General features: G+C 44.0%; 1 protein-coding gene across 2 annotated transcripts in view; it reads left to right on the top strand.

Moving 5' to 3' along the window:
• The window catches only part of SEL1L3 (SEL1L family member 3), a 97,794-nt gene that overhangs the window by 39,240 nt on the left and 38,994 nt on the right, over positions 1-19,560 (top strand). For both annotated transcript variants that reach the window (XM_007448806.1, XM_007448807.1), the window contains exons 9-11: positions 523-663; positions 11,102-11,313; positions 12,529-12,708. In XM_007448806.1, the coding sequence (XP_007448868.1) occupies positions 523-663; positions 11,102-11,313; positions 12,529-12,708 (533 nt within the window). The remainder of the gene's footprint in view (positions 1-522; positions 664-11,101; positions 11,314-12,528; positions 12,709-19,560) is intronic.

Below are 19,560 nucleotides of genomic sequence, written 5' to 3'. Positions count from 1 at the left end.
ATCATCCAGAAAATATGATGCAGTCAGAAGAAGGGAAGATATATAGGAATAGTAATATCCCAAACAGGAAAGAAACTGATTTTGATAGCTGATGTAATTTCAGGAGAGATACCCAGAGTCAGAAGGCCGGTCTGGCATGCAGATCTGTTTGGTGGCATTGGGAAGATTCTCCTAACATCTTCAACTGCCTTTCCTCCCTGGGGGGTCCCTGTGCTGTGTTGACTCACACTGCCAATAAAATGGCCTAGATATTGTCCTCCTGGGGACCAGTCCGAGGCCATCTGCTCATTCTGTAGAATTATTCAACAGCCATCAGCAACTTTGGCACATTTCCCTTGGACTTGGCTTTGAATCTGTGACCTCGAGGCAGAGGCATTGTAGCCAGTTTCAAATCCCTGATGCACCCAAACCAACATCCAGTAATGCTAAGTCTGACCTCTTATTTCTAGTTCCCCATAGAGGAAGGGAGTTAGAGAGGCAAGGCTTCCCTCTAATGGTATCCTGTGCTTCCCTTTCCTGTAGGCGACCTCCGGAATTCCTACCTGGACCTGAAGCTCAGGTACGGGCAGCCCTCGATGTGCAGAGCCCTCCTCTGGGAGAAGGAGCTGAAAGCCAAGCACCGAAGCTTGTTCCAGGCCTTGCTGGAGATGGGTTTGGTGACAGGTAATTGAGTCTGTGCCTCGCTCGCCTTTGGACACTGGTTAGGAAGGTCCCTGTTTTTCTGCTTTCCCTCACCCTCTTTAGTGATTTATGCCTTGAAGTTATTTTTAACCCTAGTGTTCTAGCTTAATTTCAAATTTAAATTCTGCCCTTAATGTGTCCACCACTCAATGTATCTGTGCACCTTTTCAACCCTAAATACAAAAACTTAAATTTCGGAATCACTTGAGCAATTCTTTATTTAAAGCCAAGGCCACAAACAAGCAGCTGACAGCCAGAGCTGGCTGGTTGCTTTTGGCATACACATTGTTTTCAATTAAAAAAAAATTAGTTACAGCGATCTAAAAACTTCTATGAAAATGAAAATTTCTAGCTTTTCTCAGAAGATCCAAAGATCTGGCGACGCCGGGCCTCCGTTCCTGAGTGGCAGCGATCCCAGAGGTGTGTGGTTGGGACAGGCAGGCTCTGTCCATCCACAACCCTTCCTGCCTCTGGTTGAGCACCTCCTGCAGACTTCAGTCATGGATCTTACCTGCCCGGGCCCTCGGGCCCTTGAACTTGAGACCTTTGATTTGATGTACATTTTAAGCAGCATCTCAGGAATCTGTGTATATTTTGCAAATGTGTCCAGCTTAAGTCCATTGTGATTTAGGTTTGCATAGTAATTAAGTACATACTGTAAGACTACAAGGAATCTTGAAACAGTGTCTGTTAGGAAGAGAAGAGAAGCTGGAGGCGTTCAGCCTGGGGAAGGGAATGAGAAGGAGGGTAGTGAGAACTATCTTAACGGTCAGCGGCAGCCCTTGGTATTCCTGGGCATATGACCAAACCCTTGGGTCAAGGCAATGCAGAAACTGACTGCTGCTGCATATAAGAACTTCCTAAAAATGGCAGTGTCCAGTGGGATAGACTCTCTTTGCAGATAGTGATTCACCCTCACCCCATCTTGAAAGAATTCAAACCATACAAGATATTTCATCTTTGGTTCATTTGATATTTGCTGAGTGACTGCTCAGTTACTTGGCTGGACTTCAGAGGTAAGTAAAATAGTACAAGGTCTCGGCCCTTGAGGGACCGACTTGAAAGCAAAGAAAAATGGTAATGTATTTTTAAAAATAAAAGTTATGGGAGTAATTGGCAAAGGCACAAAGAAGGGAGTGGTCAGTTCTACTTGGAAGTCTAGGGTGCTCCAGGAAGGCTTCCTGGAGGAGGTGACACTGGGATTGATTCTTGAAGGGTCAATTGATGTTTGCCAGATAAGCAAGGTAGGGGTAGGTATTGCGGGCAGAGTAGAGGCAGAGAGATGGGAACATCATGTCAGTTTTAATGACGTGCAAGGAATTTGGGAAGCCGGAGAAGGCCTGGAGAGTGATTATTCTTTTTTTTAAATTATTTGTTTATTGAAGTAAAATTGACCTGCAATGTTGTGTTAGTTTCAGGTATACAGCACAGTGATTCAGTTATATATATATATATATATATATATTTTCAGATTCTTTTCTGTTATAGTTTATTACAAGATATTGAATATAGTTCCCCGTGCTATATAGTAGGTCCTTGTTGGTTATCTGTTTTACTTATAGTGGTGTGTATATGTTAATCCCAAACTCCTAATTTATCCCACCCCCTTCCTTTCCCCTTTGGTAACCCTAAGTTTATTTTCTATGTCTGTGGGTCTATTTCTGTTTTGTAAATAAGTTCACTTGTATCTTTTTTTTAAGATCCCACATATAAGTGATATCATATATTTGTCTTTCTCTGTCTGGCTTACTTCACTTAGTATGATAATCTCTAGGTCCATCCATGTTGCTGCAAACGGCATTATTTTGTTCCTTTTTATGGCTGAGTAGTATTCCAGTGTGTGTAGATACCACATCTTCTTTATCCATTCATCTGTCGATGGACATTTAGGTTGCTTCCATGTCTTGGCTATTGTAAATAGTGCTGCAGTGAAAATTGGGGTGCATGTATCTTTTTTTTTTTGATGCGCAAATTAGGGTCATTTTATTGAGGTCATTATTATTTTTTTTTTTAACATCTTTATTGGGGTATAATTGCTTTACGATGGTGTGTTAGTTTCTGCTTTATAACAGAGTGAATCAGTTATACATATACATATGTTCCCATATCCTTCCCTCTTGCATCTCCCTCCCTCCCACCCTCCCTATCCCACCCCTCCAGGCAGCCACAAAGAACCGAGCCGGTATCCCTGTGCCATGCGGCTGCTTCCCGCTGGCTATCTACCTTACGTTTGTTAGTATACATATGTCCATGTCTCTCTCTCGCCCTATCACAGCTCACCCTTCCCCCTCCCCATATCCTCAAGTCCATTCTCCAGTAGGTCTGTGTCTTTATTCCTGTCTTACCCCTAGGTTCTTCATGACATTTTTTTTTTCTTAAATCCCATATATATGTGTTAGCATGCGGTATTTGTCCTTCTCTTTCTGACTGACTTCACTCTGTATGACAGACTCTAGGTCTATCCACCTCATTACAAATAGCTCAATTTCGTTTCTTTTTATGGCTGAGTAATATTCCATTGTATATATGTGCCACATCTTCTTTATCCATCCATCTGATGATGGGCACTTAGGTTGTTTCCATCTCTGGGCTATTGTAAATAGAGCTGCAATGAACATTTTGGTACATGACTCTTTTTGAATTATGGTTTTCTCCAGATATATGCCCAGGAGTGGGGTTGCAGGACCATATGGTAGTTCTGTTTTTAGTTTTTAAGGACCCTCCATACTGTTCTCATAGTGGCTGCACCAATTTACATTCCCACCAACAACATGGCAGGGCTCCTTACTAGAGCTCAGACTCCATCCTGACAAGTTTGAGCTTTACCTTGTAGGTGACAGGGACCTGTTGAAGGGTTTCAAGCAGGGGCTAGAGGCGTGATCAGATCTGGGTTTTTGAGGTCACTCTCATCAGCAGTGGGAGACTGACGGAGGTAAACAAGAGTGCCGTGGAGCTGGAAGCAGGGGGGCCACTGCATGGCCCAGGGAGGAGAGGGTGGAGGCCTGAATGGGACAGAGTGATGTAGACGGAGCCACAGGATATAAGGGGTTGGCTCTGAGGGACTTCATCACTGCCTGGATCTGGGAAAGGGAGGCCATGTGGAGTGAGGTGTCAGCATAGCCTCTGCAGCCAAGTGACCTGATTCTGATATTGACTTAGCACTTACTAGCTGTGTGATCTTGGGCAAGCCACTTCATTTCACTGAGCCTCAGTTTCCTCATCTGCAAAACGGGGATGACAATAGTCCCTCTCTTGTAGTGTTGGGTTAAGGAACTGACACTTAGGAGAGTATGGGCACTTAGTAAACTCTATGTAAACAGCGTTTCTCAATCTTGGCACTACTGACATTTTGGATAATTCGTTGTTGTGAAGGATCTGTCCTGTGTATTGTAGGATGTTTAGCTGCATTTCTGGTCTCTACCCACTAGATACCAGCAGCACTCTGTCCCCTGCCATAAACCTCCACCCAAGGGTGACAACTAAAAATGTCTCCAGATATTGCCAAGTGTCCCCAGAGAGGTCAAATCGCCCCCGGTGGAGAATCACTGCTGTGTAAGTGTTACACTATTACTACCAGGCAGAGACAATTGCTGGGTTTTCGTGGGTCTTCTGGGAGGTGGTGGAACTGCCCCCTGAGACAGGTGAATGGAAGAGGGCGATGCATGTTGGAAAGTGTAGGCTAAACGGGTGAAGACCACATCACCTCAAAACTGGCTTTATGAGATTTCAGATATATTTAAATATAGTTTTACTGGTTAGGAAAAGGAGTGAATCATTTTCACAAAACATTCTTTTTCAAGCAAATACTCTCAATAAAGAATGTTTTTGTGTTATTTTTACTGCTCAGAAGTTTCCTTTAAAGAATGCAGAGTGATTTTATTCTCTGTGGAGGCCTAGAAAGGGAGCTAATTAACCCAGATCATGAGCCCCCAAACCTTGACACTTGATGGGCCGCAGTGCTGGGGAGTTGTCACACTGCAGCATAGACACGCGTCCAGCTGCCCTCGGTCAGGCTTCCGGGCCCATGCCTTGGGGGAGAGGGGGCACAAAGCAGGAGTTGCCACTTCAGGGCCCACTGCTGGTGCCCAAGCAGCCGGTCAGGTCCTTCTGGTGCCAAGTCAGCTTAGATCAGCGCCGGGCAGCATACCCGGAGGGGCCCCTATCTCCCTGGGCATGCAGCCACCTGCATCCCGCCTCTCCCTGCCATTTCCTGGGGCCCAGAAGCAGGTGGGGAGGGAGGGTAGGCAGGGTAGGCAAATCTCCAGAACCAACCTCAGGCTCCCATTCTACCTTCACCCCCTATTTTTCTAGTTCACGTTGTCCCATCCATAGGGACTGGGGGCCTCCTGCAGGGGTAGGGCTTATACCCATTAAAATTCTTCTCTACCTGGCACACTGCCCTTGCTTGGGGCCACCATAGTTAACTAGATAATCTATGTGGTTAACCCTGGAGAGATATTGGTGTCATACATTGTGCCCAGTTTCTAACAATCCTGAGAGAAGTGCAGAAAATTTGATTTTGTAAATTGAGGGACAAAAAAAAAATTACATTATTTACATATCTTTACTCTGGTCTCCTATAAAAAGCAGAGTAGTCAGACTGGTGTGACTATGTATCTATTCCTGGTTCCTCACATAACTTTTGATCCAAGTTTATCCTGCTGTGAGTGTCTAGCTGGCTTTGGAGTGCTTTGGACAACTCTAGTCAATAGGAACTATGTTTGCGTCATGCATCTCTGCTGCTGGCCTGAGCTGTTTGGTCCTGTTGACCAGTAGACTTTACTAGAACATCCTCATCATGTTACATTTCTTGTATCTGAGATAAGCTACAAGAACAGACTCAAGGATCAGATGTTGGCTGCTTAGAATTCTTGCTGTAGGAACCGAGTAGGTGCAGTAACAGAGATAAGGAATGAAACCGTATGAGTAACTTAAGTCACTCGTATCACAACCTTCCATTCATTCATTCACTAGACAAGTATTGACCAAGTGGCCCAGGATAGGACAAAGATGGGGCCATGTTTTGAATGAGAGTGACTTAGGTTAAATGCAAAGAAAAACGTCAGCTCCCATAGCTCCCACAAAGGGAATTAATTGGTGGAATTATTTTTTTCCTGGCATTAAAAAATATATATATGACAGCATGAGACAATGGCCTGTAATTTCTGGTTCTTTGCGACAGACTCACCCTTTTCTTGGCAGCCTCTCCTCACATATACAGCCAACTCTACTGCCAGGCTGCTGCACGTGCACGCTTCAGACGGCCGCGTTTTCCCCTGACACTGTGTGATTTTAGATGGATCATCTGCTCTCCCCCTGAGCCAACCACGTACTTCAAAGGAGCCATGAGAACGGTGCAGGGAGTGCAGGGTCGGAAGCTTACAACCAGTAGGAGTGTCCTCTGCATTCTGCCCAGTGAGGTCAGGAGTGGTCACCACCTTCTAGTTGTTCCCAAAAGATTGAGCCCTATTTTTCTACTGCAAAAGAGAATCCCCAAATATTTACACCCTCCCTCTTTAAGGACTGTAATTTAAAAAACATTTTGTGGTAAAATGCACATAATTTAAAATTCTCCATCATCACCATTTTTAGGTGTACCCTTCAGTAGCATTAAGTACGTTCACATTGTTGCACAACAGATTCTAGAACTTTCTTATCTTGCAAAACTGAAACTCTGTACTCATTAAACCACAACTCCCCACCCTGCCCCTACCCCCAGTCCCTAGTGACCACCATTCTACTTTCTGTGTCTATGAACTTGACTCTTCTAGATACCTGATATGAGCGCAATCATACAGTATTTGTCTTTGCATGACCGGCTTATCTCGCTTAGCGTAAGGTCCTCAAGGTTCATCCATGTTATAGCATCTGTCAGAATCTCCTTCCTCTTTAAGGCTGAATAATATTCCATTGTGTGTCTATACCACATTTCTAACTCTTCTTATTTTTGCCAACAATTGTAATGTTTATTTGGAGACTAAAACGCAGAGCATGGAAATGGTAGAAACACAATGGGGTTATTTAGTAACGCCAGGATCCTGTGTCCTTTAAGAGCTATGTTCACTGTTGTTCATTAAAGGACCTTTATCTTATTTTTTTTAATTTAAGAAAGCATCTTTATAGTTTTTTAAAAAATCCACGGAGAGAGAGAAAGAGGGAAAGGGAAGGAGGGAGGGGGAGAAGTTACATGTATAAAACCAGACAATGTGCACAGGACAGAAAAGCACAAGTAGTTTACTTTTGAGAGAGAAATAAGCCACTTCTTTGAGTCTCGGGAACCCAGTGGAGCTCATCAAATGAGAATGCAAATGAAGGATGTGCTATGTTTTTTTAAATCAGTAAACTTGGTGAAGATCTTTCCTTTTCTGGGTAAATGATATTTTCTCCTTTCACATTTTTTTCCCTTTTCAAACTTCTTCCCTGGATGCATTACACCTTTTGGAAGCTTGAAACTAAAAATAACTTTCCTCTTGTTGTCTCGTTCCCCTCACAAGGAATAAGTCTGCCTTTCTTCTCCCAAATTCTCCATCAGAGGCAGCTCTGGTTCCTTCAGTAGGTGCCTACCTTCTCATTTTCTGCTTTTTGCCTCTTTTAATGATGAGTGTGGGCTTCCCTGGTGGCACAGTGGTTAAGAATCCGCCTGCCAATGCAGGGGACACAGGTTCGAGCCCTGGTCGGGGAAAATCCCACATGCGGCGGAGCAACTAAGCCCATGCACCACAACTACTGAGCCTGCGTGCCACAACTACTGAAGCCTGTGTGCCTAGAGCCCGTGCTCCACAACAAAAGAAGCCACCACAATGAGAAGCTCGCACACCACAGCGAAGAGTAGCCACCACTCGCCGCAACTAGAGAAAGCCCGCTCTCAGCAACGAAAACCCAATGCAGCCAAAAATTAAAAAAAAACAACACAAACAAACAAAAACCAGTGATGAAAGCACAAATGGTGACCTTGTGGTATTGCTGGAAAAAGGAAAAAAGAGCACAATAAACAACGCTGTGCTACTTGGGGAGATTAAGAGTTAATGGTGGTGGTGCCTTTGTTTCCTTAGCTCCTGGTGTAGGAAGAAAGAAAAATGGGAAAATGGCTCCTACTTCTGTTTTGTTTGTTTGTTTTTCATTACTCCATTAATCTCCATAAATAAGGCATGTTTTTTAGTTATAGATCTACTAGAAAAAATGCATATGCTAAACCAGTTGGGTGAAATTAACAGTTTCATTAAATGGATTTTTAAATTGCCAGTTTTACCATACCACCATTGACATCAGAGCTTTGATTTTGTGCCACATTTGGAATTCAAACTTTAAAGAATGTGCAAAACGAGTGGTTTTCCTTTAGAAGTATTATTATTTTATTATTATACTCACTAGTGCAGAAAATTGTCTAGATTCTCTTGCAGAGAAAGTACTGATTGGTAATGTCTGGGGGGAGTTAAGAATTTTAAGAGGTAAAAGAAATAATGAAGGTTTTTCAACCTGCCTCCGTTTCAGTCTGCAAAGTTTTTTGTGTGTTTGCTAAGGATTTGAACTTTGTGAAGGATCGCCCTCCTACCTGGGCGATCACAGTAATGATTGCTGGGATTCTGTGCCAGAGGTCAGCAGGGCAAGTGTTTCATTTGGACCTCCATTTGGCTTGGAGTCTCTTTTCTCCTCTGAGCCCCCAGAGCCCACGTCTGTGGGTACTCAGGCAAAACTCATCATATTAGATATTTTTTTAATGCCTATTTTATTTTATTTTTTGTGTGAAATGGCTCTTTTTTTTTAAAATTAATTTTTATTGTAGTATAGCTGCTTTACAATGTTGTGCTGGCTTCTACTGCACAGCAAGATGAATCTGGCAGAGCAGGTAAGGCTGGAATGAATCGTTAACAAATTGTTAATGTTGCTTTGCTCAGAGGGGTATCGGAGACGAGTATGTATTTCAAAGTAAATATATGAATAAGTAGGAGTAGGATTTGCTTTGCAACTCCGTCTGAGTACTGCAGTACACACCAAATCTAGTGGAGAAAGTTCTTATCCTGTCTAATGGTTGGGTAGGATGGAATTTTTCTCTCAGCTGTGCAAAGGGAGAATCCAAAAGGAGATCCCCGGCCTCCTGGTGGAAAAGAGGGTTATTATTCAGATACATCCCAACAGATGAGCAGAGGGAAATGCTCGAGGATGTTCATTGCTGTGTTGCTGGTTATAGCAAAAGCAGTGGAAGCAACCCAAGAGTCTAAAAATAGAGAACCGGTTGGAAGAATGGCACTGCTATAGAATGCAATACTATTGAAACTTTAGGAAGAATGAGCTTCTGACTGCTGTGGACAGGTATTCGTGGTGTGTGGTTAATTTAAAAAAGAAAGTTGACAGATAAACAACAACGATTTACTGTCTAGCGTAGGGAACTATACTCAATATCTTGTAATAACCGATAAAGGAAAAGAATCTGAAAAAGAATATGTATATATGAGTCATTTTGCTCTACACCTGAAGCTAACACAATATTGTAAATCAAATATAGTTTGATAAAAAAATACACTCATAAGGGGACAAAAGTTGAGAGTGCAAACCTATAGCGGCTTTTTGGAAAGAAAATATATATGTATATAGGCAGATAGAGGTGTAATGAATTATTGTCTATGCCAAGGAGAAGTCTGGAAGTGTATACACCAAGCTTTCAACAGTTTATCTTCACTATTAAAGAAGGTTTGGGAGAGAGAGGACTTCTGTTTTTGTTTTATACAAATCTATATTATTATTATTATTATTATTATTTATTTTTTTTACAACAAGCAGCTATTTCTTTAGGGCTTAAAAACAAAACAGAGGAGCAAACTCCACGTGTTTAGTTAAGGTGCTGTTTTTAGCACCTACCTCTTGGGATGGAGAGTAAGTAAAAGCAGATCCAAGCTGCTGCCTCTCAGAAACCTGGAGAGGGCGGAGGTGAGGGGTTCCAGGAGCCAGGAGATGGGACTGCCTTAGCGCTGGGTGAGGGGGTAGGTGGGCTCCTTTTCCACAGCTCGGCAAGTGAAGGCATGTGCCCCCCTACCAGGGGCAGCCAGCCTGCCTGTGTGCCCAAAGGGATAGGCATTAGCTCATAATCAGTGGTTTGGGTTTCACAATTTCATCCGTGGATCCCACTGTCTTCTGTGTTGATGCCTCGGAATTGCCCTTAAATCTAATCTCAAATCCTCTCATTGAGAGTTTTCCCGCATTGGAAACTCATCTCTGTTCATTCCTTGATGGAGCGCTGATAGAGTGAGTCTCTTGTTGCCTCCTGGAAGTTGTTAGTAACATTTTAATTTGGGATGGAATGAAGAAAATCAAAGAAAAATGTTGGGTATAATTCTTAGGGGGGAGAAAATTTTAGTTTTAAATAAATTGACCACATCTCTTTAAATGGAAATTGTACCTATGCAATCCTATATAGCTGTTTGTAACATAGCACCTAGTAGATGCACAGAATAGAATTGTAAACGTTCATTGGCTGAATTAATAAAACGAGAGATGAATAATGTAGACGGACTTTAAAAGACTGTAACAGATTATAGGGCCATATAACTTGCCCATTTGGACTTAAGAGTTTAAGAATTTATGGGAGAATTAGGTAAAAGGAAGTGTCATAGCTTAAAGCAGTTGCATAAAAGAGGTCTCTACCCATGGTGGCAAGGTACCTATTAAGACAACTGGCTGCCCGTTAATCAGGAGGTAGGTGGAGCAGAGTGAGTAGGGATCTTGCTTTTGTGACCTACCAAGCTGGATTCTAAGCTTGGCTCAGCCATTTGCCAGCTTTGGTAACTTTGGACAAGTTAGTCGACTTCCCCAGGCTTCAGTCTCCTCATCTGAAAAATGAGGACGCCAATAATAGTACTTACCTCTTAAAATATGTTTGGATTACATGACATAATTTGCATAAGACACTCAACCCGGTATTTGGCATTTTATAGGCCCTCAATAAAAGTTGACTCATTCTTTTTATTGTATTTAGAAACCCACAAGGAAAACCGGAAGCAAAAGATGATAAGAAAGTTTCTTGTGCTCAACTTTTTACAGCAGCCCCTAGGAACTATTTCTGAGATAAAACACACCCTCCTTCAGAGTCTTAGAGGGGAAAAAAAAAACCTCTCTGGCAGTTAACGGTGGTCCTGACTTGGTGGTGAGTTACACTGAGTTAATTACTCTCTTGAGGCGCTCTCTCAGCTATAGAAGGCACATCCTTTTCTCCAGGATACTAGGCTGTCGTTTAGTGCCAAAGGAAAAGCTGTTTACAGAATGTCACCCTCAACGGGTTTGATTTACCTCCCCAGAAGCTGGTATATATCAAGTCACTGCAGGACCAACCATATTAATAACTCAGGTGATTTAGTTGGCTGTTCCCACTTATTTTGTCGACCCCATGGTAGTTAATTGTGTGTTCTGTGAATTGTGTTATTTACAGTGCTGAGGAACCAAAGTGAATCCTTATTAGAAATTGGTGGGCGGATATTCGAGAAGGCTGTAAAGAGACTTTCCATTGTTGATGGTCTTCACCAAATTAGCTCTGTCGTCCCCTTTCTGATGGATGCCAGCTGCTGTGGATACCATAAAGCATCCTACTACCTCGCAGTCTTTTATGAAACTGGATTAAATGTACCTCGGGATCAGCTGCAGGTAGAGTATTTCACAGGAACATCAGTTACCTGCCTTATATTTGCAGAGTAAGGCTCTCATGCCCCCGGTGGAACTGGACATGTTCATTTTCCCTGGAGTCCTTTAAAAACTTTACACTCAAGAAAAACAGCCTAAGGCTGTGTTAAATACAGGATCTCCCGCTGTCAGTGAGTGAAAAAGGGCACTTTGTCCATTTCTAGACACGGCATGGGGATATGATTGGTATACTGTCAAAGGAATAGTTTGGGCAAGGCTTACCAGAATCCCAGTCATTCAAGAACAGGTGCCTCTTACCCAATTCTTGTAACTATTCTGGCTGTGGGTCCAGCATCCCATAAGACTTTTTAGCTAAGTGAAATCATTTGGACCTCTAAGCAAAGTATGGTCACATCCAGCCTCCTGTCATTAAAATAAATGTCATACTAGACGGTTTTGTGGTACTGAATCCAAATTTATTATGCAACTTGCCTAACGTTTGGAATCGCATTTTTATAAGTGCTGCTAAATGGTCCCTGATCACTTTTAGTTTTTGTTTGTGCACGTGGGATTGTTAATCCTGGATTTGAAGAGACTCAGACTGTTTAGAGCTTCCTGGGTGGCTCTGTGTTCCTTTCACTTGACTTCACTTCACTTGAAGCTCATGATTGACGGCATGCTTTCCCACGTCCCTGAGGCAGTCCCCACCAAGGTGGAAGAGGTTAGAAGATTCTAGCCCCGTCTCTGTCACAAAATGGCTCGTTGACCAAGGACGTATGACTTCAACTTGCTGAGCCTCTATTTCCTCAACTCTGAAATGGGATGGTTGGACCAGTCGATCTCGACCCTTCCCAACACTAACGTTCTGAGAGTGTGAGGTTGGGATGTGGCCCACTATTCAGATCATCTGACCGTAGGTGACATAGCTGAAGTGGACCGAGGTCCTTAGAACAGTTGTCAGATACACAAAGAGATGCTGTGAGGTAAGTCAGGGGAGGACTCCCAATCTTCACTGAGAAAAGGACAAAGGAATTTTCAGCTGTTAGACATTGAGAAGGACAGATAGCCATTAGAAAGCTCTCGTGTCTTCTTTTCTAACGTTTTTTAAAAAGGCATGTTAACTTGTTTCTGGAATGACTAGGCTTATATGTGGAGGTGAGGCCAGATGACCTTTCTATGTTTAGGATTTTATGACCCTTTTCTATAATCCTGTGAACACTGTCCATTTCTTCTTAACAGGGCATGTTGTATAGTTTGGTTGGAGGTCAGGGCAGTGAGAGGCTGTCTTCGATGAACCTTGGGTACAAACACTACCAGGGTATTGATCACTACCCCCTGGACTGGGAGTTGTCCTACGCCTACTACAGCAACATTGCCACCAAGACACCCCTTGACCAGCACACGCTACAAGGAGATCAGGTACGAGACCGAAGTGGGTGGAAACGGTTATGGCCCTGCTTACTAGAGCCTCCTGAACAGTTTTATTAAGCGTCTGTACCTGTGGCTGGTTTATTCGCTGGCCTTTAGAGTACAGGCGTAATCCAATGGAGAGAAAAGCTTTCTTGCATTCTCCAATTCATATTTTCTCAGTGTGTTCTCAGGCTGAACGCAAGGACCATCCTACACCTATGCGTGAAAAGCTTTTCATGAGTGAGAGGACCGGTATGGGGAGGGTAGATAACGGCCCTAGACAGATTTTGATTTTGAAAAAAATGTGTACCAGAAACATAGGCATTTTGTCTTTGTTCCAAAACCATGCGAAAGTGGTGGGGTCTGGAGATGTTAGTCAAATTAAGCGAGGGCAGTAAGCCAAGGGCTCCTCAATACGTCACAAGCAAGCGAGGTCTACATAACGAAGAAACTCCATCCCTAGCTGTGTTCCCGCTGCCGGACACCTTGAGAAGCGTCTGCCCATCACATGAGCCTCAGTGCTCACAGGTGATGGACAGCAGGCGATGTTTGAAGATCCTGCCCCATCCTGGATTAAGGACTGGATGAAGGGCACTAACTCCAGCCCCTAATTTTGCAGGTTCCCATGTCTTATTGACTCATTAGGCAAAGAAATCAGTGGTTCACATCTGCCCAAAAAACAACGTGTTACCTTGGACCAACTGATGGTTTGTTTGGGGGACCGTAAATAAAAGGGTGTATGAAGGTGATAGTGTAAGAATAAAAAGAAAGCTGCCTTTAGATGACGTAGATTTGCATCCAGCAGGAGTAGATTATGACGTGGTTGGCTTCTTGGCATGTATTTTTCTGTATCTCTTTCTTCAAAATGGTTTTAAGATGTTTTGATGGTCACAGCAGTTCAGGTAGTTAAGTGCAAGTAGTCTGTACCAGGAGATGGCAATTTTTTTCTGCAAAAGACCAGATAGTAAATATCTTAGGCTCTGCTTTTACAGTCACTATTGCAACTACTCAACTCTGCCAAAGACAATATATAAACCAATGGGGTGCCTGGGTTTGTGCAGCCATTGACAGGAGGTTACTGCATGGTCAGATTTGGCCCTGGTTTAGGCCATAAACCCTTAATTTTCCCCCTTATGCTTGGTGAGTCTGGCTTGATAGCAGGATTGTGGAATCTTAGGCAGAGCAGCTAACTGGGAACCAGACCGTTCACTCTTCCCCGTGCTGCTCCTGTATTGCACTCAGAAACCCCCAGTGGAGGAAACTTGTGCTTTGATCATTGGAAATGAGTGGTTTCTGGAAAAGAAATCTACAGTGGCCACTGTACAGTTATGAAATAAATGACTCAAAGGTACATGTTGTCAGTGAACATTAAACATGAATCAAGCTATAAAATGCCCAAAGGCTGTCTGTATAGACATTCTAATTCTTTTAGAAAATAATGATTTCTTCTGAATAAACTTACACACTCTTATCATTGTCATCTGTATTCTCTCAGCATATACAGGCTGTGTGCAAAATCTGACCTCAGTTTGGCAGGAATTTATTTAGTAATTGATAAAGTTTTTTTTTTTTTAAAGAATTCTTCTGAAAACACATTCAAACAAAATCAAGCCACAAAATAATATTGCCATTGTTCTGCTAAGCCTGAATGTGTTAATAAAGCCCTGTATGTATATATTATACTTTTAGGAATTCGAATTCAGCATAATTTAGCAAGGGGAGATGGTATGTTGCTAACAAGCTCCTTTTCTTTTGAAGATTTGGCCCATGAAGTGTTATGATTATGAAAGAAAATGTTTAATTGGTCAGAACCAGAGAACATGAACAGAGAAGATCCATCTTGCAGCTGGAAAGTCGTGTGATTAAGAATCATAGATAGGAATTATACAGTTAGAAGGGTTGTATCATAGCTCATTTTCTTAAGAATGTGTAATTAATGGTTTCTTGAGAATTTAAGCAGGTGTCATACATTGATTTAAATGTCCTTTTGTTGAGAGATCTATTAATTCACCAGCAGCACATAACAAATGAGGAGATGTGGAAAGCCAGACCCCTAATTAACAAACCAAGGATCCGTCAGTAACTTCTTTCTTGATTCTTGTTTCATTTTCTCTTTTATGTAACTCGTGGTTCCCATCAGCTTTATCTTCTTTATTCATAATCTTGCTTCATGTCACTTCTTTATGATTTAGGGGGACTCTGCTTCAGGTTCAAGAGAAAGAAATGATAGGGTTTTTTTTTTTTTGATTTTTGGTTTGTTTTTGTGGCTTAATCACAAATGGATTCCTTTCATTCTCTTCGCATCTCAGAATTTGCTCTTCTGAAAGCTTTGGTCCTCAGCCTTCTCTGTCTACACCTTCTAGAGGGCAGGGGGTCTCATCAACATCCCTGGTTTCAACTGCCCTCCACATACGGATGACATGCACATCTTATTCCCAGGCTGAGGTCTTTCTTCAAAGCCCCATCTGCAATCGTAACATACCACAAAGGGAACACACCACCTCCTCCTCTCTGTTCCCCACAGACACCTCAACCAATGGCACCGTTGTCCATGCCAGCAACGGGGGAGTCACCTTTGATCCCCCCATCATCCTACCAGCTCTAATCCCCAACAGCGTTACATGCAGCTGTCCTTCACCGTCTCTCCCCTGAGTGACTCTGACAGCCTCCTGTTCTACTCTGAGTTATGGAATGAAGCGACCCCTACATTCATATGTTGAAGCCCTCACCCCCAGTACCTCAGAATGGGACACTGCATTTGGAGCTAGGACCTTTGAAGAGAGGATTAAGTTAAATGCGGTCATTAGTGGCCCTACTCCAGTATGACTGGTGTTCTGACAAGAAGAGGAGATTGGGACGTAGATGAAACAGGGGGACAGCCATGTGAGGACACAAGCTAAGGAGAGGGGCCTCAGAAGAAACTAAACCTGCCAGCGTCTTGATCTTGGACTTCCAGCCTCCAGAAGTGTGAGAAAATTAATTTCTGTGGTTTAAGCCCCGCAGTCTGTGGCGTTTTGTGACGGCAGTCGTGGCAAATGAATTCACCTCCTAACTGGTCTTTCTGTTGCCAGACTTGTCCCTTCCCATTTTCTTCCCACGGAGGCCAAAGAAGGCTGTCAACAGTGGAGGTTCTCAACCTGACTGCACGTCAGAATCACGTGGGCACTCAGAGAATACCTCTGCACAGGCTCCACCCCACAGTCTTATTGAAGTGACAGAGGGAGGGTCCAGGCATATAATAGGTGTATATATGTCTATGTGCGTGTGTATATTTAAATAGCTCCTCAGTTGGGCGTAACGTGCAGCCAGCGTTGAGAAGTACTGACCCGGAAACACTAAGTCCAGCTCATCACTCGGCATAGGAGATGTTCCTTGATCTGGTTTCTCTCTGCTTCCCCCACCTCAGCTCTCAGAGATTCCATGTTTGGCCTGCCCACCCTGGCAATGCCAAGCTTTTGGTCACACCATGCTGTCCACAATTCCTGGCCCTGCTCAATCTCCTCTGCCTGGTTTGCTTTCTCCACTCCCAGCCCGCTTTTCCTGCCTCCTGATCCCCGCCGCCCCCCACTAGGATGCTGGGCTCAGACACCACCACCTGCCTGGATCTTCCCTTTGCTGCGCCGCCATGGCACCCGGGCACATCCCCGCCATTGCTCTATGACGGGTGCTGTGTACAGGTCTCGGAGCCAGCTCTCCCAGTAGACTGTGAGCTCCCCAAGACAGGCACCTTGTCTGTTCACATCGGTGACCCCAGTGCCCAGCCCTGTGCTTGACATGTAGTTGGCACTCACTGTTTACTGATGGGATGGTGGACAGCATGAGAGTGCCGTGTATCCAGTGATGAACACAAAGCGATCACGTCTCGTTGATTCTCTGGTGCTTTTTGATGCAACCAGTGCTTTCAACTCTGCCCCTCTTGCATTCAGCACCGCCTTTGTATGAGGAACACCCCGTTTGGGGAATCTTGGGTACTTGCTTCCCTGTCTCTCCATCATTACACCTGATATTCCTCCATTCTTACTTTAAAATCCCTAAAATGTTAAATTTCAACAAAGAAAACTTACACCCCACCATTGGGAGCAAAACATTATAGCTGATTTTAAGCACCCTAAGAGGCAGGTTCCTCATGGTGGTGTCTACAGGCCCTGAAGGAAGGAGTGGTTTAAGTGTAGGCTCTGAAATTGCCCTGCTCCTGAGTTCTCAGGAACACTGGCTGGAGTGTTATAGTTCACGACTTCAGAGAATGCAGATGCTCCAGAAAATGGGCGGCTGCTGAGAGCCTTTTCTCTCCAGGTCCAAATTCCACCACATCCTTCGCCCTCCCTACTCCCTCCCTGCTCTGCGCTCCGTCCTGCCTTTCCTATGATTGATTGCAGACAGCTGATATGATGTGAACACTGCCCTTGCAGCCTATAGGCTGAGCAGAGAGAAAGGAAGTAAAGCGTATGAAGAGTCAGTGTCTGTAGGACAGTGTGATGCCTTCTCTGACACTGGGTCCAGGGGCATCTGAGGACTGTAGAGTCTCTGGACATTGGACCTCCTCTAACCTGGTCAGCCGGTTTGAACCCTAAGGTATAGGCTATGAACTGCTCATTCTAGAGACGCTGATTTTACAACACAGCAACAAAAACAATCCACCTCCCCGGGAAGGCACGGAAAATTCCAGAACTGGTCAGTCTGGGACTCTGAGTCCCTGTCAGCTTCTCCCCAGCTCTGCCCCCCACCATGGTCCCCACCGTTCCTTCTCCACACCAAAGCTTCTTCTGGGATTGGTCACTTACCCATCTGAGGCATCATTCCCTGGTCTCAAAATGTTTGATGATGAACAGCCCAACACCGCTCCCTTTTAGGGGTTGTTCCTTCATCAGATGTCTTTGTAGATGGTTGGCTTTCACGGAAGGCCTTGGACGTGTGGCTCTGACTGGTGCTGGATGCCACTCAGGGGATCCCAGAGCTGTGAAGACACAACCACCGGCCCAGGTGTGGCAGGCAGCTGTGTTGTGGCTCCAGGGCCAGTTTGCCTCTGGTTCAGGTCCCAGGTCTGCATTCACTGGGTATAAAATCTTGGATAATCCCACTCACTTTTCTGTCTCTGCCCAGCTTTTTCACCTGTAAACACTGCCATGACTGTCTGCACCTCACATAGTTTATAGCATGTATAAATTAATCATATGATGTGTGTTGAGTGGACCTCAGCACACAATGTGGATGCTCTCAAATGTTTCCAGCCCCAGCACTCCCTCCTCAAATCTGTCCCTTCCATCTTCAAAAGCACCGAATTCTCTTAGATAGATCTTCATCCCCGCAATGTAAGGCTTTGAGCTGTACAAAACTGCAAATACCAATGGGAGGGCTAACATTCTAAACTGCTATCAGCTCTTTACATGGTAGAATGAACTAAAGACCTAAAAAATGACGAGTTACCATTCCTGAGAGCTTCCCATATGCCAGATGCTCTGCTAAGATCTTCACAAACAATCTCATTTAACCCTCATGCGACTCTATGAGGTCAGTACAAGTATTGTTCCCATTATACAGATGGGGCAACTGAGACTCAGGGAAGCCAAAGAACTTGCCCAAAGTCACACAGCAAATGAGTAGTGGAGCCTAGATTTGAACCTGGATGTTGCTAACTCTTCACACTATAAAAAATAATGGCTAATAGGTGGAGTGCTTTTGATGTAGCAGATACCACTCTAAGCTTCATTTTTATGGATATAGAAACTAAGGCTCAAATAAATAAAGTCAGTGGCCCAAGGCCCACAGGTAGTTAGTGGTGAGTTAGAATTCATGTCTACTGGGTCTGATGCGAAAAGTTGTGCTCTTAATGGCCCTGCCCTACCGCAAAGCTCAACGGTACTACCCAGGGAAGCAGGAAGGGGCTAGGTCAGGAGACAGTGATATAAAAGACAAAAGAGTTCCTTCTTCAGAGTGATGCATGGTTGCCCAGGTCCCCTGCAAACGTGGCCTTTGCCAAGACCCCTCTCACGACACTGTTAGATGGAGTTCATTATGTATAAGGGGAGACAATGAAACAGCCCCCATCTGCTTCTCCCAGATGCATGAGTCATTCACAGGGTGGTGCAGCTAGGTGAGGACTATGGGCCCCAGAGCCAGCCAGCCACGGTTGGATTCCAAAGTTTGAAGAACGTAGGTAAGTTACTTAACCTTTCTGGGCCTCAGTTTCCACATCTGTGAAATGGGGATATTGATGGTGACTGTCTTGTAAGGTTGCAAAGATTCAGTGAGTCATTCTGGGCCAACAGTTGGTCGCCACACACAGTTCTTGCTGGTGATTATGATATTACCACGGCCAGAGAGTAGCAGAAACACCTAAGAGTATAAATCCTTGCAGGGTAGAAACTCTGGCTTCATGTGTTCTGTGTTTCATTCAAGTCCCATGACAAAGTTAAGGAGGAAGAAACAAAATAAGGAAAAGAAGGAAATTAACCCCAAATCAAAACACTCAAACTCTCCAGTTGAATGAAAAACTTCTAGCTGAGAATTCTATTGTTCTAGCAGCCTGAGCTTCAGCCCAGGATTCCAGGGCCTTCCCGCTAGAGGGCGACATCATGGGGGAGCCCATCAGAGCCTGTCTTTGGAGTCAGACCAACCTGGCTTCCAGGGCTAGCTCTACAGTGTGACCTTGAGTTCATGGTTTCACCTTCTGAGCTTCAGTTTCTTTACAAATAAATTGAAGACACTGATATTTGGGCCACAGCCCTGCTGTGAGGATTAAGTGAGAAAAACATTTGTTAAATACCCTGCACATACTTGGTTTCAGTCAAAGGTGGTGGGCATCATTATTCCAATTGTTGCTGTTTGCTGGGAGGTGTCTCAAGGTTAGACATCCAGCAGGAA

Source organism: Lipotes vexillifer, unplaced genomic scaffold, assembly GCF_000442215.2.
Source record: "Lipotes vexillifer unplaced genomic scaffold, Lipotes_vexillifer_v1.1 scaffold100, whole genome shotgun sequence".
NCBI classification, from domain to species: Eukaryota; Metazoa; Chordata; class Mammalia; order Artiodactyla; family Lipotidae; genus Lipotes; species Lipotes vexillifer.
The sequence above is the reverse complement of the archived record's forward strand: the minus strand, read 5'-3'. Positions and strand labels throughout refer to the sequence as shown.